The 12,834-nt window shown below is 48.3% G+C and overlaps 1 protein-coding gene across 1 annotated transcript in view; it reads right to left on the reverse strand.

The window, feature by feature from the left end:
- Window positions 1–1,059: 1,059 nt before the first annotated feature.
- The window catches only part of FIS1 (fission, mitochondrial 1), a 12,502-nt gene continuing 727 nt past the window's right edge, over window positions 1,060–12,834 (reverse strand). The window contains exons 2-5 of the mRNA XM_072150314.1: window positions 6,916–7,081; window positions 4,632–4,708; window positions 4,404–4,509; window positions 1,060–2,884 (exon numbers count right to left, since the gene is read on the reverse strand). Of these exons, the coding sequence (XP_072006415.1) occupies window positions 2,790–2,884; window positions 4,404–4,509; window positions 4,632–4,708; window positions 6,916–7,081 (444 nt within the window). The 3' untranslated portion in view covers window positions 1,060–2,789. The remainder of the gene's footprint in view (window positions 2,885–4,403; window positions 4,510–4,631; window positions 4,709–6,915; window positions 7,082–12,834) is intronic.

Below are 12,834 nucleotides of genomic sequence, written 5' to 3' on the forward strand. Positions count from 1 at the left end.
ATCCTAGTTTTTAATTAAGCATTTATTTTGGCAATCATTCCAGCTAGAGGTCTACTGGAGGTTGTGTGTGGCCTTCAGGGTCTTCAACCCCGGCAAATCTTATGAGGGTGCAACTTGACTGTTCCTTGGGTAAAATGTGGTCCTATGCTCTAGTAGAAACCGTGAGCTTTTCCCCAAGCTTTGGTAATTGGAGGCTTTCGATTCTCTGGCCCTTGTGGGGCCCCCTGGCTCTGAGGTGTTGGAAAGTTCTAGAGTTTATACAGTTGGCCTTTGTGAAGGACTGCATCCTTGGGCAATATTTGAGTGGCAAATCTGTTTTATGCACTTGGTTGATAGGGCACAATCTTAGGCTATCAAAAAATCAATACTTAAAAAATTGATTGTCGAATGGCAGGGTATCCCATTAAAAACTAAGACATTGATCTAAAACTAGAAAAATGCTAAATAATTACATTTCTATCTAGTATGTTCCTTCTGCTGAAGACTACAAAGCCTGCAAATTACAAAAATATTTTATTTTATATGCAAGCGCAGCAGCTCTAGTGACCGTGCAACCGCAGGCCCGGTTTAGTGGACGAGGGCACGAAGCTCCTCGTAGCTGCGCCCGAAGACATGCCGGTAGGAGGATCAAGGAGGCTACTGGGGCATGGAGTAGCCGTGCCGTATCGCCTCAGCTCCTGCCACTTCGCGCCCCAGTAGCTTTTTTAAAAAAATTAGCATATTAGGGCAATAAAAGTTTTTAAAAGATACAGGGAACGTGAGGATTAGCCCTTAAAAAGGCTATCCTCACCCCCAATAGAGGCAGCTACCACCTGATCTACCTTAATAGGTAGATCTGTGGTGGTAGGTTTCCTTTAAGACGTATGGAGCAGAACGGTCATGTGCTCCCGTCTGCTCCATTACCCTAATGGAGTGACGAGGAGTCCAGCTGTGGGACTCCATCAGACCCCTTGTTTTCGTAATCTGTGGGGGTCTCCGGTGGATAGGGCCTAACTTGAATTCGTGGGAAAACCCCTTTAATCTTCACCCTTCATCCCACCCAAAAGGAAAAAAAAAAACTTTTTTATGTTGAAATACCATTTTTATTTACATTAGCTGTAAATCATATCCTATAAATACAATATAAGCATTATAACAGGTCTGCAGCTGTAAAACCGGTTCTTCGACCAGGTGACAAAGTTACATCAAAAGTTCCTTTATTATAAAAAAAAAAAAAATATAGAAAAAACAAATAATTACGTCTTCCGTGGCTTGTAAGGAGATGCGACATTCACGTTTCAAAAATATCCCTGTAATTATTGACTCAACGTACCGACCATTGCTGTCAGGTCATCTACTGTGTGATCAGGGCTGTAGCCTTTATCTTCAGGTTTTTCTTTACTTTGGCCTCCAAAGATACATGGACCCAAACCATGAATCTCATTGATCAGGTCTTTAGGACTCGACAAAATCTGGCGATGCTGAGTGATAACATCTACACGTGGTGAGAAATAGATACATCATGGGGTCTACTAGCTTCTGTAGACCACCCATCTCCTAACACCAAACATAGAGGGATGGACATGTCCTAAAACTTAGCAAGAGCCTTCCCTTTTCGAGTCTGCAACAGAAAGAAATCTTTGAGCGTAGACTATGCCAATTGGCAAAGACACCCAAACCATGAATAACATTGATCAGGTCTTTAAGACTCCATAACGTTTGTCCGAGAACATTTACCGATTCTGAGCGATAACATCTACACGCGGTGAGGAATAGATACATCATGGTGTCTACTAGTTTCTGTAGACCACCCAACACCAAACATAGAGGGATGAACATGTCCTAAAAGTTAACAAGAGCCTTCCCTTTTCGAGAAATCTTTGAGCGTAGACTATGCCAATTGGCAAAGACACCACAAACGTCACCAACCTCAACCCTCATGTCTACCGTGAGGTCACCGCTTCCTGCTACGCAGCACATATACAGTAAATCATAAAAATCCAATCTCAACCGATGAAGAAATTTGTGGAAACAAAAAAAGCCTTTAATCACGCGAGGCTTTACGATCTTCCACGACGTTCATCAATTTCTCAGCCAAAATGATCTCACTAAGCAAACAAAATAACTTGGTTGCCCTTTGTCATTGTCTTACAACACAATATGACCGGGCCCCTTAACAACCCGCCATCAACAAGCCTCAAAATATTTATCTGGGGTCCAGTGACTTGAGAAATAGCCGGCAAAAAAAAAAACAACCTCCATTGTCCAGACTTTTAATAAGGGATTAATCAAGGAGACACCTAATAAAAAGAAGACTGCGTTAACACCCTTGCAACACAAGTAGAACAAAAAAATAAATTGCGTAAAGATGAGGAAAACCTGTAGGTGATAACTGGTGGATTTACAAGCGGTGGCCTTAAAAGCAGGCGTTGAAATGCTCGTTGCGAATTATCAGCCAAGACAAACAAATAAAAACCTAAATACAACAACAATACATTGACAAAATTAGCGAAGGAACCTGGACCTAAACCAACGGGAGGACCAAGCCGACTCAGGTTCTCAAGGGTCGAAGTCCCTCCAAACACATGTAGTTGCATTTATTCAGCTAGTGCAATGTAAGCCGCCACGGACAGCGACGAGAGCCCGAAGAGTCACCCCGGCCTCTGATACCGCCCCCGCGTCAGTGATATTAGGTAATGAATTAACTTCTGCGAGTCTAGGTTGGATTGGAGATAATTTCCACTACAGTAGTAGATATAATTAGTGACCGGTAATAAACACAAGGCATAGTGGAGATTTTTTTTTCCCCTTTATTTGGACTTGGAAATGGCCAATCCGATGAGTCCAGCGATACCAGCAACTCCCAGAGCCATGCCGCCAACGATGGCCATGCCGACCAAGCCCTCTAAAAGAGAAAGAAGAGATGTTAGATCGCCCCCCTTCTCCCCATAATCTTCCCTTACGCCCTTCCTTTATATACAGGTTCCCTTCATTACACTTCTCTATGCAGTACCCTTAAAGGGGTTGTCCGAGACTAAGAAAAATTAGTGAGATGGCCAGTGGGTGGGCTGCATAAAAAAAAAATAAACATGTACTTGGCTCTTTGGTCCCTCCCAATGTCCCGCGCCTCGGTTTCTCCGAGCCGTGCCCAATATTATTTACAGGTCTGCTCTTGCAGTTTCTGGCGGACTGGGCCCATCTACTTGTCACCATGTCCCAGCACCTGATACAGTGCTGGCAATGGCTGCGGGTGGGTGTGTCCGGTTGCCCGGAAGCTGCAAGAGGAGAGCTTCGGTGCCCCTGTAAACAAACTGCGGCACGGAGAGACTGCCGCAGAGGACACCAGGGACAGAGGAGGTAAGTATCGGTTTATTTTTTATGCAGCCCCCCGGTTACCTCACTATTTTTTTTAGTCTCGGGCAACACCTTTAAGTTCTTCCTTTTTTTGTACCAGGCACTTTCACATCTCTACCTCACTACTCTGCATAACAAAAATATTCCGGTGCTTTACAGCCCAGATGGATTCACTGCATTCTCTTACTCTTTTCTAGACCTCCACATATCATCACTCTTACCCTTCTACATTAATAACCGTTATGTTATTTCTATACTTTTCCACCTGCATCTCTGATAACTATCATACTACTCTTCAGCATCCTTCCCCCTCGGTATCGGACATTCTCCATACACCTTCTCCTTTATAGAAAATCTCCTTGTTCAAACGAGACCAAATACGCAGCATCTTCCAGCACTCCCCCCGTGGCAGAATAGGGTTGGTGGAAGAGATATTTTACGCACCCTAATGAAAACCATAAGGATAATTGTGGGCCAGAAGAGCTCACAGCCAACAGCGGACACCTTTACAGATGTAGATGAAAACAGAAAAAAAACCTGTAGCGCCACCTGGTGGCAGCCAGTTATCTGTAAATCACTGACATTCAGAAAGCCTTACTTTATGGATATCAACTTAACCACAAAAATTCTTATCTAAAACGGTACAGATAACCATTTGAGGTTCTTTTCCCACATGAGTACAGGGAAGCTTGGTCTCCTTGTGTAGACCACCAGGGCCGGTGCCGGCACTGGGCATACCTGGGCAAGTGCCAGGGCCCAGAGCTGCTGGGGGGGCCCCCATAAGGCTGTACATAAGGAATCCATGGGGGCTAGAGGGTCTTATATAAAATAACCGTGAGGGGGGTTGATAAACTAGGGAAAAGGAGACTATTTTAATTTCTGAATTCTTACTGGCGCCGCGTGAGTTCACTGCAAAGGGACCAACTAAGGAGCTATCGCCCAGGGGCCTACTGAAACCTAGAGCCGACCCTGTAGAGCACATATGCATGGGGGTCATAGAGACCATACAAGTTAGTCCTGTCTTGATGTCCATTAATCATGTCCCACTGAGAAGCTTAAACCTTTGTTACCTTTCTGCATCTTCTTCTCGATGACCTTCTCCAGCTCCAGAGCTTGTGTGTTCTTTGGTTCCTTACTGAGGAGGGTCCTCACGTACTTCAGAGCTTTCTCATATTCCTGAGCAGAGAACCATGAACATCATCCACTACTAGACATCCCTCAACACACAACACTGATGGTAATCTGGTGGAAACATCAAGTTCTAACCATAAATATACAAGTAAGACATGAGGACAGACCTTTAATCTGTGGTGGGCCACGCCCAGGTAAAACAGGTAGTCTCGCTGCTCGTCTTTACTGCCCTTTGGTAGCAGATCTTCAAGAGAAAAGACAGAAGTAGAATTAGGAAACTTTTGCTCGATAATTTGGAGACATCAGTTAATCATGGAAGGACCATTTCAGGGCTGTGGAGTCAGGAAGCCAAACTTCCAACTCTTGACTCCAACTTTAAAACCTGTAGTAGAGGAGCTTCACTACTGCACAGGTACATAAGCTGCAGTCAACATTCATCTAAACTAAAAGCCTGGGACAGGGCTGCACAACCAATGGCCGAGGGGCCACCACAGTCTCGACTTCACACAGTCCATTGAGCGCTCTTAAACTTGATGGCAATGGTCACTTGTGCCGGTGGCCTGGTGATAGCGAGTGAAGCTGAGAAAACCTCACTGCTCCCAAGTCCTCTCCTGCCGCTCCACCCAGTGTCCTGATGCTGTTGAATTGTCAAGACCCAAAGTAGATGAGGAACAAGGAACATGAAAGGACCTGGTCTCATGTACTTGTCAGCTATGGGTCTTGATGCCGACACATACAACCAGAGCAAGACACAGAGAAGAAGCTGCAGTGTGGGGGAGGGAGCAGAAGAAAAGCCAGGAAAGGGGAGCATTTTTTTGGTCTCCACCATTACCAGCAGTTGCCTGCTCTGCGGTCTCCACCATTACCAGCAGTTGCCTGCTCTGCGGTCTCCACCATTACCAGCAGTTGCCTGCTCTGCGGTCTCCACCATTACCAGCAGTTGCCTGCTCTGCGGTCTCCACCATTACCAGCAGTTGCCTGCTCTGCGGTCTCCACCATTACCAGCAGTTGCCTGCTCTGCGGTCTCCACCATTACCAGCAGTTGCATGCTCTGAGGTCTCCACCATTACCAGCAGTTGCCTGCTCTGAGGTCTCCACCATTACCAGCAGTTACCTGCTCTGCGGTCTCCACCATTACCAGCAGTTGCCTGCTCTGCGGTCTCCACCATTACCAGCAGTTGCCTGCTCTGCGGTCTCCACCATTACCAGCAGTTGCCTGCTCTGCGGTCTCCACCATTACCAGCAGTTGCCTGCTCTGCGGTCTCCACCATTACCAGCAGTTGCCTGCTCTGCGGTCTCCACCATTACCAGCAGTTGCCTGCTCTGCGGTCTCCACCATTACCAGCAGTTGCCTGCTCTGCGGTCTCCACCATTACCAGCAGTTGCCTGCTCTGCGGTCTCCACCATTACCAGCAGTTGCCTGCTCTGCGGTCTCCACCATTACCAGCAGTTGCCTGCTCTGCGGTCTCCACCATTACCAGCAGTTGCCTGCTCTGCGGTCTCCACCATTACCAGCAGTTGCCTGCTCTGCGGTCTCCACCATTACCAGCAGTTGCCTGCTCTGCGGTCTCCACCATTACCAGCAGTTGCCTGCTCTGCGGTCTCCACCATTACCAGCAGTCGCCTGCTCTGGGGTCTCCACCATTATCAGAAGTTGCCTGCTCTGGGGTCTCCACCATTACCAGCAGTTGCCTGCTCTGCGGTCTCCACCATTACCAGCAGTTGCCTGCTCTGCGGTCTCCACCATTACCAGCAGTTGCCTGCTCTGCGGTCTCCACCATTACCAGCAGTTGCCTGCTCTGCGGTCTCCACCATTACCAGCAGTTGCCTGCTCTGCGGTCTCCACCATTACCAGCAGTCGCCTGCTCTGCGGTCTCCACCATTACCAGCAGTCGCCTGCTCTGCGGTCTCCACCATTACCAGCAGTCGCCTGCTCTGGGGTCTCCACCATTATCAGCAGTTGCCTGCTCTGGGGTCTCCACCATTATCAGCAGTTGCCTGCTCTGGGGTCTCCACCATTATCAGCAGTTGCCTGCTCTGCGGCCTCCACCATTATCAGCAGTTGCCTGCTCTGGGGTCTCCACCATTATCAGCAGTCGCCTGCTCTGGGGTCTCCACCATTATCAGCAGTCGCCTGCTCTGGGGTCTCCACCATTATCAGCAGTTGCCTGCTCTGGGGTCTCCACCATTATCAGCAGTCGCCTGCTCTGGGGTCTCCACCATTATCAGCAGTTGCCTGCTCTGGGGTTCTTGGATGATTTGTTGCTGCAATGTGGTATTTATAGTTACTGGTTCAAACTTTTGGGCATGGAGCAACAGTATGAAGATTGAAGTGGTCATTTGATTGTGAACTACATCTTCTAGAAGACTCTGCTTTCTCTACAACCATGAAAAAACTTTTCATAAGTTACTAGCCAATATCTTCTGGAAGGCATCGGTCATTGTACTTACCTTCCAAAATCATGACCCCTTTCTTAATGTCGTCTGTGTACTTGCTTCGGATCAGGCACCAGGCGTACTCAAACTGGGTGCTCTTACTCAGCGATCCGGAGGAAAGTTCAGCCAGATACTTCTTTTCAAATCTCTGTGGAAGACAATGTAAACATAAATACGTAATCTATTGGTTTCGGCTTAATCTCCATTCATTTGGCCGCTCCCAAACATCTGAGAAGAGGTCTAAGAGGTCCTTGGAACTGTCCCGCATCAACCCATGAGCCGACGCTAGAGAAGCCTTCCCTTTTATTTATATCCAAATTAGTATTTAGGAGGACCATGGATGTGGACTCTGATGCCCAGACTCATTGCCCATCACCCCCCCCCACCAGAACTTGACTCATAGTATCAATGCCATAGCAGTATGGCAGCCGCGCTTAACCCCGGGTATTGGCGTATATCTCAGCCACTTCCTGTGACTTCATCTTAGAGTCTCAATTATCGGAGATCAATTTTAATACAAAGATGTGATAAACTAAACAGTATGAAAGAGGATAAGAGGTAACAACGAGAAAGATCATGCCTCAAACTGCAGCAGAGGTGACTAAGAAAGCACGTGACTTCACTGCCCGGTGCCAGGGTGCGAATGACATGTCTGTCGTATGGCGACATCTCCGAGAACGTCATTCAACAAACATGGTGACTCAAGCTGGGTGAAAAGTGTGGCGTCTCCTTCCTGATGGAAAGATTCCCGAAATAGGGGGTGGGTGTCAGCCAATGGGGTCAATGTTTCACAAAGCAGAAATATTAGCGAAGATACAGCTCACTCCAATACTCAGGCAGTAGGAATCAAACAGTCTGGTGAGTGGTGTCCCGGGTGCAGCGGCGGAGGCTGTTCAACCTCCAAGATTATCCAAGTGCACAAAATAGAGAATTCCAACAAGTGTAGGTTTTATTGCAATGTCACCCCCCCCCCCCCCTGAAATAAAACATTTCAACTGAAACGAAAAAAAAAAAAGTGTAGTCTACTTTCTGGTTGGAAGATTCCCAAAAGTGACAGATGACATCCAACAGGGTGGAGGTGAACAAGTCTAATGACCACAGGTCGCAGAATGGTGATAATTCTCCTCTTACCATTTTTTAAGACTCATTTTTCGTCGAGGAGGACTATGGCATGTTTAGTAATACAAATAAATAACTCCTAAGCTGATAAAGTGTTAATAATTTATGCAAGAAAATCGTTACAGCCCATGTTTTCAAAGCTCAAATGAGGCATTTTATTCAATGTGTAATCGTGGGCAGCAGTGACGGGGCACTGACAATAGCGGCCCCCGGACACAGTGCAGGGTTGGGCCGTCACAATGACAGCTCGATCCTGCCCATAGCTCTGTGTGCAGGAGCGGACACTGCCATGGGAACAGGTATAGCATGAGAAGGGAAGAGGTTGCAGCTCTGCAGAGGGAGATGGGAGAATAGTCCTGTGCAGATTTATACGCACTGGACTATTTTTGAAGAGTAAAACTGCTGTTAACATGACCTCTACTAATGACACGCCATCCATAGACAGAAGTAGGTAACGGTCATGTGGGAGGACTAGGGGAGAAACACTGTTATTCTGGGATGGACTTGTCCATGAAACAGGGAAATACAAGCAGACCAGGAAGACGTAACCAGCTGGAGGTGCTCAGTCTTGACCAGTGAAGCTCACCAGAGACGTCTACAAATTTCGGAGGAGGTCGACCATGAGGAAGCAACGGCCAAGGTTACCTCCTCCAGTGAGTGCTGGTGTCTTCTACGAGAATAGTTAGTGTGAGGACTTTCGAAGGACAAGTGACAAAACAGTTTGTCCATTCAGGAAGAGCTGGAGAACATTTGTGGAGGACGTGGCCGATACTGAAATTTTACCTTCTCCTAAAATCTGACTAAGCACAGCGGAAAATCTGTTTTGAAGGTCGGGTCTTAGCGCCATTTCACAATGAGTAACACTGTTCTTGTGTCGTGTTCACTGTTTAAACACATCAAACTGGACCATAGAGATCTGCCCTCGGGTGCCATCCAGGGCACTGTAGAGCAGGGATTTTGGGTGCAGCTGGGTTAAAGCATGTCTAGGTATTACTTCAAGAAATTAACCTTTTGTCGAGTTAATGGGACTTGGAGGTGACTCAGAGATGTTTGGTGCAGCGTATGGACTCGTAATTTGTAGACTGCACATGGGTTCTCCGAGGAGAGGAAGGGAACAGCACTAATCTGTTGGGTCTCAGATCCCAGATCCTTTACCTTGCTAACAAATAACCGTCCACCTAATGGCAAGGAGACTTGGGTGGATTATGTAACCAATCCCTCTGGCCTCACAAGGACTTGTCCCGCCATTAGCATGAACACTACAAGTCCCACAAAACAACAGAACAGGAGGCGGCTGCAGATCTTGAACAGGTACCGATGCCGTTCGGATCCCAGCTGTCAAGGAGTAGAAGCCGCGATACCCCCCAGAAGTACAGCAAAGGGCACATGGAAGGGTGAACAGAAGATGAAACGCGCTCGCCTGCCCTCGCCGGCACTAACCGCGGTGGCCGGAGACACCTCTGCGGATACTCAGGGCACAGCAGTGTACAAGAAGCTACACGCTGTCCTCTACTGTCCCGGGATGGTGGATTTATCCGGAGAACAAGGAAAATAAAAACACGGATGAGGGTGAGGTCACTGGAGGACGATTACACGGGATAATAATTCCACTATGAGCTTCTCTCTATGGTACAGCCAATGATGGTGACCAGCACAGGTAGGTACATGAGCTCTGCCATCACTAACCTTCTAACCAGAAGACAACAATGTCCTCTAAAGGACGGAGATTCTGGTCTGGAGGATGGTTTGTTGTATATGGGGCAGTAGTTGGGCCTCTATGTCAACGAATCTCAGGTCTTGTCATTAGTTATGGCTGCCGCACAATGCTACAGAAATAAACTTATCCGTCACACAGCAAGATCAAGGGGAAAGTTACAAATGTATAGAGAATAAAGCCGCCACTACTACTACCACTACTGCTACTACCAGCATCGCCACTACTACCATCACTACCACCACTGCTACTGCTACTACCAGCATCGCCACTACTACCATCACTACCACCACTGCTACTGCTACTACCAGCATCGCCACTACTACCATCACTACCACCACTGCTACTACCAGCATCGCCACTACTACCATCACTACCACCACTGCTACTACCAGCATCGCCACTACTACCATCACTACCACCACCACCACTGCTACTGCTACTACCAGCATCGCCACTACTACCATCACTACCACCACTGCTACTACCAGCATCGCCACTACTACCATCACTACCACCACTGCTACTACCAGCATCGCCACTACTACCATCACTACCACCACTGCTACTACCAGCACTACCACCACTGCTACTACCAGCATCGCCACTACTACCATCACTACCACCACTGCTACTACCAGCATCGCCACTACTACCATCACTACCACCACTGCTACTACCAGCATCGCCACTACTACCATCACTACCACCACTGCTACTGCTACTGCCAGCATCGCCACTACTACCATCACTACCACCACTGCTACTGCTACTACCAGCATCGCCACTACTACCATCACTACCACCACTGCTACTAACACCACCCCCACTAATGCTACTACTACTACTACAGTGATAGGACATGTTCTATCTGTTCCCTGTGTTCGGAGCGCTGCCGCACATGTGAGACACTGTATTGCTCTGTGCACCTATTGCCGACTATGGGTGACGTATACACAGACGCAGCTTGGGCCCGTATATATACACAGACGCAGCTTGGGCCCGTATATATACACAGACGCAGCTTGGGCCCGTATATATACACAGACGCAGCTTGGGCCCGTATATATACACAGACGCAGCTTGGGCCCGTATATATACACAGACGCAGCTTGGGCCCGTATATATACACAGACGCAGCTTGGGCCCGTATATATACACAGACGCAGCTTGGGCCCGTATATATACACAGACGCAGCTTGGGCCCGTATATATACACAGACGCAGCTTGGGCCCGTATATATACACAGACGCAGCTTGGGCCCGTATATATACACAGACGCAGCTTGGGCCCGTATATATACACAGACGCAGCTTGGGCCCGTATATATACACAGACGCAGCTTGGGCCCGTATATATACACAGACGCAGCTTGGGCCCGTATATATACACAGACGCAGCTTGGGCCCGTATATATACACAGACGCAGCTTGGGCCCGTATATATACACAGACGCAGCTTGGGCCCGTATATATACACAGACGCAGCTTGGGCCCGTATATATACACAGACGCAGCTTGGGCCCGTATATATACACAGACGCAGCTTGGGCCCGTGTATATACACAGACGCATCTTGGGCCCGTGTATATACACAGACGCAGCTTGGGCCCGTGTATATACACAGACGCAGCTTGGGCCCGTATATATACACAGACGCAGCTTGGGCCCGTATATATACACAGACGCAGCTTGGGCCCGTATATATACACAGACGCAGCTTGGGCCCGTGTATATACACAGACGCAGCTTGGGCCCGTATATATACACAGACGCAGCTTGGGCCCGTATATATACAAAGACGCAGCTTGGGCCCGTATATATACACAGACGCAGCTTGGGCCCGTATATATACACAGGCGCAGCTTGGGCCTGTATATATACAAAGACGCAGCTTGGGCCCGTATATATACACAGACGCAGCTTGGGCCCGTATATATACACAGACGCAGCTTGGGCCCGTATATATACACAGACGCAGCTTGGGCCCGTATATATACACAGACGCAGCTTGGGCCCGTATATATACACAGGCGCAGCTTGGGCCCGTATATATACAAAGACGCAGCTTGGGCCCGTATATATACACAGACGCAGCTTGGGCCCGTATATATACACAGACGCAGCTTGGGCCCGTATATATACAAAGACGCAGCTTGGGCCCGTATATATACACAGACGCAGCTTGGGCCCGTATATATACACAGGCGCAGCTTGGGCCCGTATATATACAAAGACGCAGCTTGGGCCCGTATATATACACAGACGCAGCTTGGGCCCGTATATATACACAGACGCAGCTTGTCACGGGTATCACAGATACAACCCCTGTAACAGCTGCAGATGCCAAAGGACTCGTGTGAGGTCACAGATACAACCCCTGTAACAGCTGCAGATGCTGAAGGACCCGCGTAAGGTCACAGATACAACCCCTGTAACAGCTGTAGATGCTGAAGGATCAGCGTGAGGTCACAGATACAACCCCTGTAACAGCTGTCGATGCTGAAGGACCCGTGTGAGGTCACAGATACAACCCCTGTAACAGCTGCAGATGCTGTAGCTTCTTACTACAGGGTGACCTCCCGCTCTTGGAGGGATCGGCACAGGACTTGTGCTCTGGCGCCACCTGCCGTCTTACCAGAGGAACCACATCCAGGCAGATTTTATGTTATTTATGTCGTTTTTAATAACCTGTTATAAAATCCCTGGCACTCGCACACACGGACGCGTCGGGGGCCCCGCACACAGCCGTATGGACATGGCATGGGGATTTATTCCACATATTATTATTTTAACCCCTTAACGTGGGGTGTTATGAAGAGGGCTCACGGGCTGAGTCCTCTTCATACAAAGGTGGGAGTTTTTGCATTTTGCAGAAAACCCCCACCGCTAATAACCGCAAAGTCGGCCGCCATCTTTTTTACGATTGCCGCGCCCCAAAGTCATCGGGGGGCGGCGATCGGTTGCCATGGTAGCCTTGGGTCTTCGTTTGACACGAGGCTACATGGCTTCTGGAGATTCGTTACAATGAGCCTGTGGCTCATTGTAATGAATGTGCTGCAGAAATGCCATATACTGCGATACAGAAGTATTATACAGAA

Source organism: Engystomops pustulosus, chromosome 4 (genome assembly GCF_040894005.1).
Source record: "Engystomops pustulosus chromosome 4, aEngPut4.maternal, whole genome shotgun sequence".
NCBI lineage: Eukaryota > Metazoa > Chordata > Amphibia > Anura > Leptodactylidae > Engystomops > Engystomops pustulosus.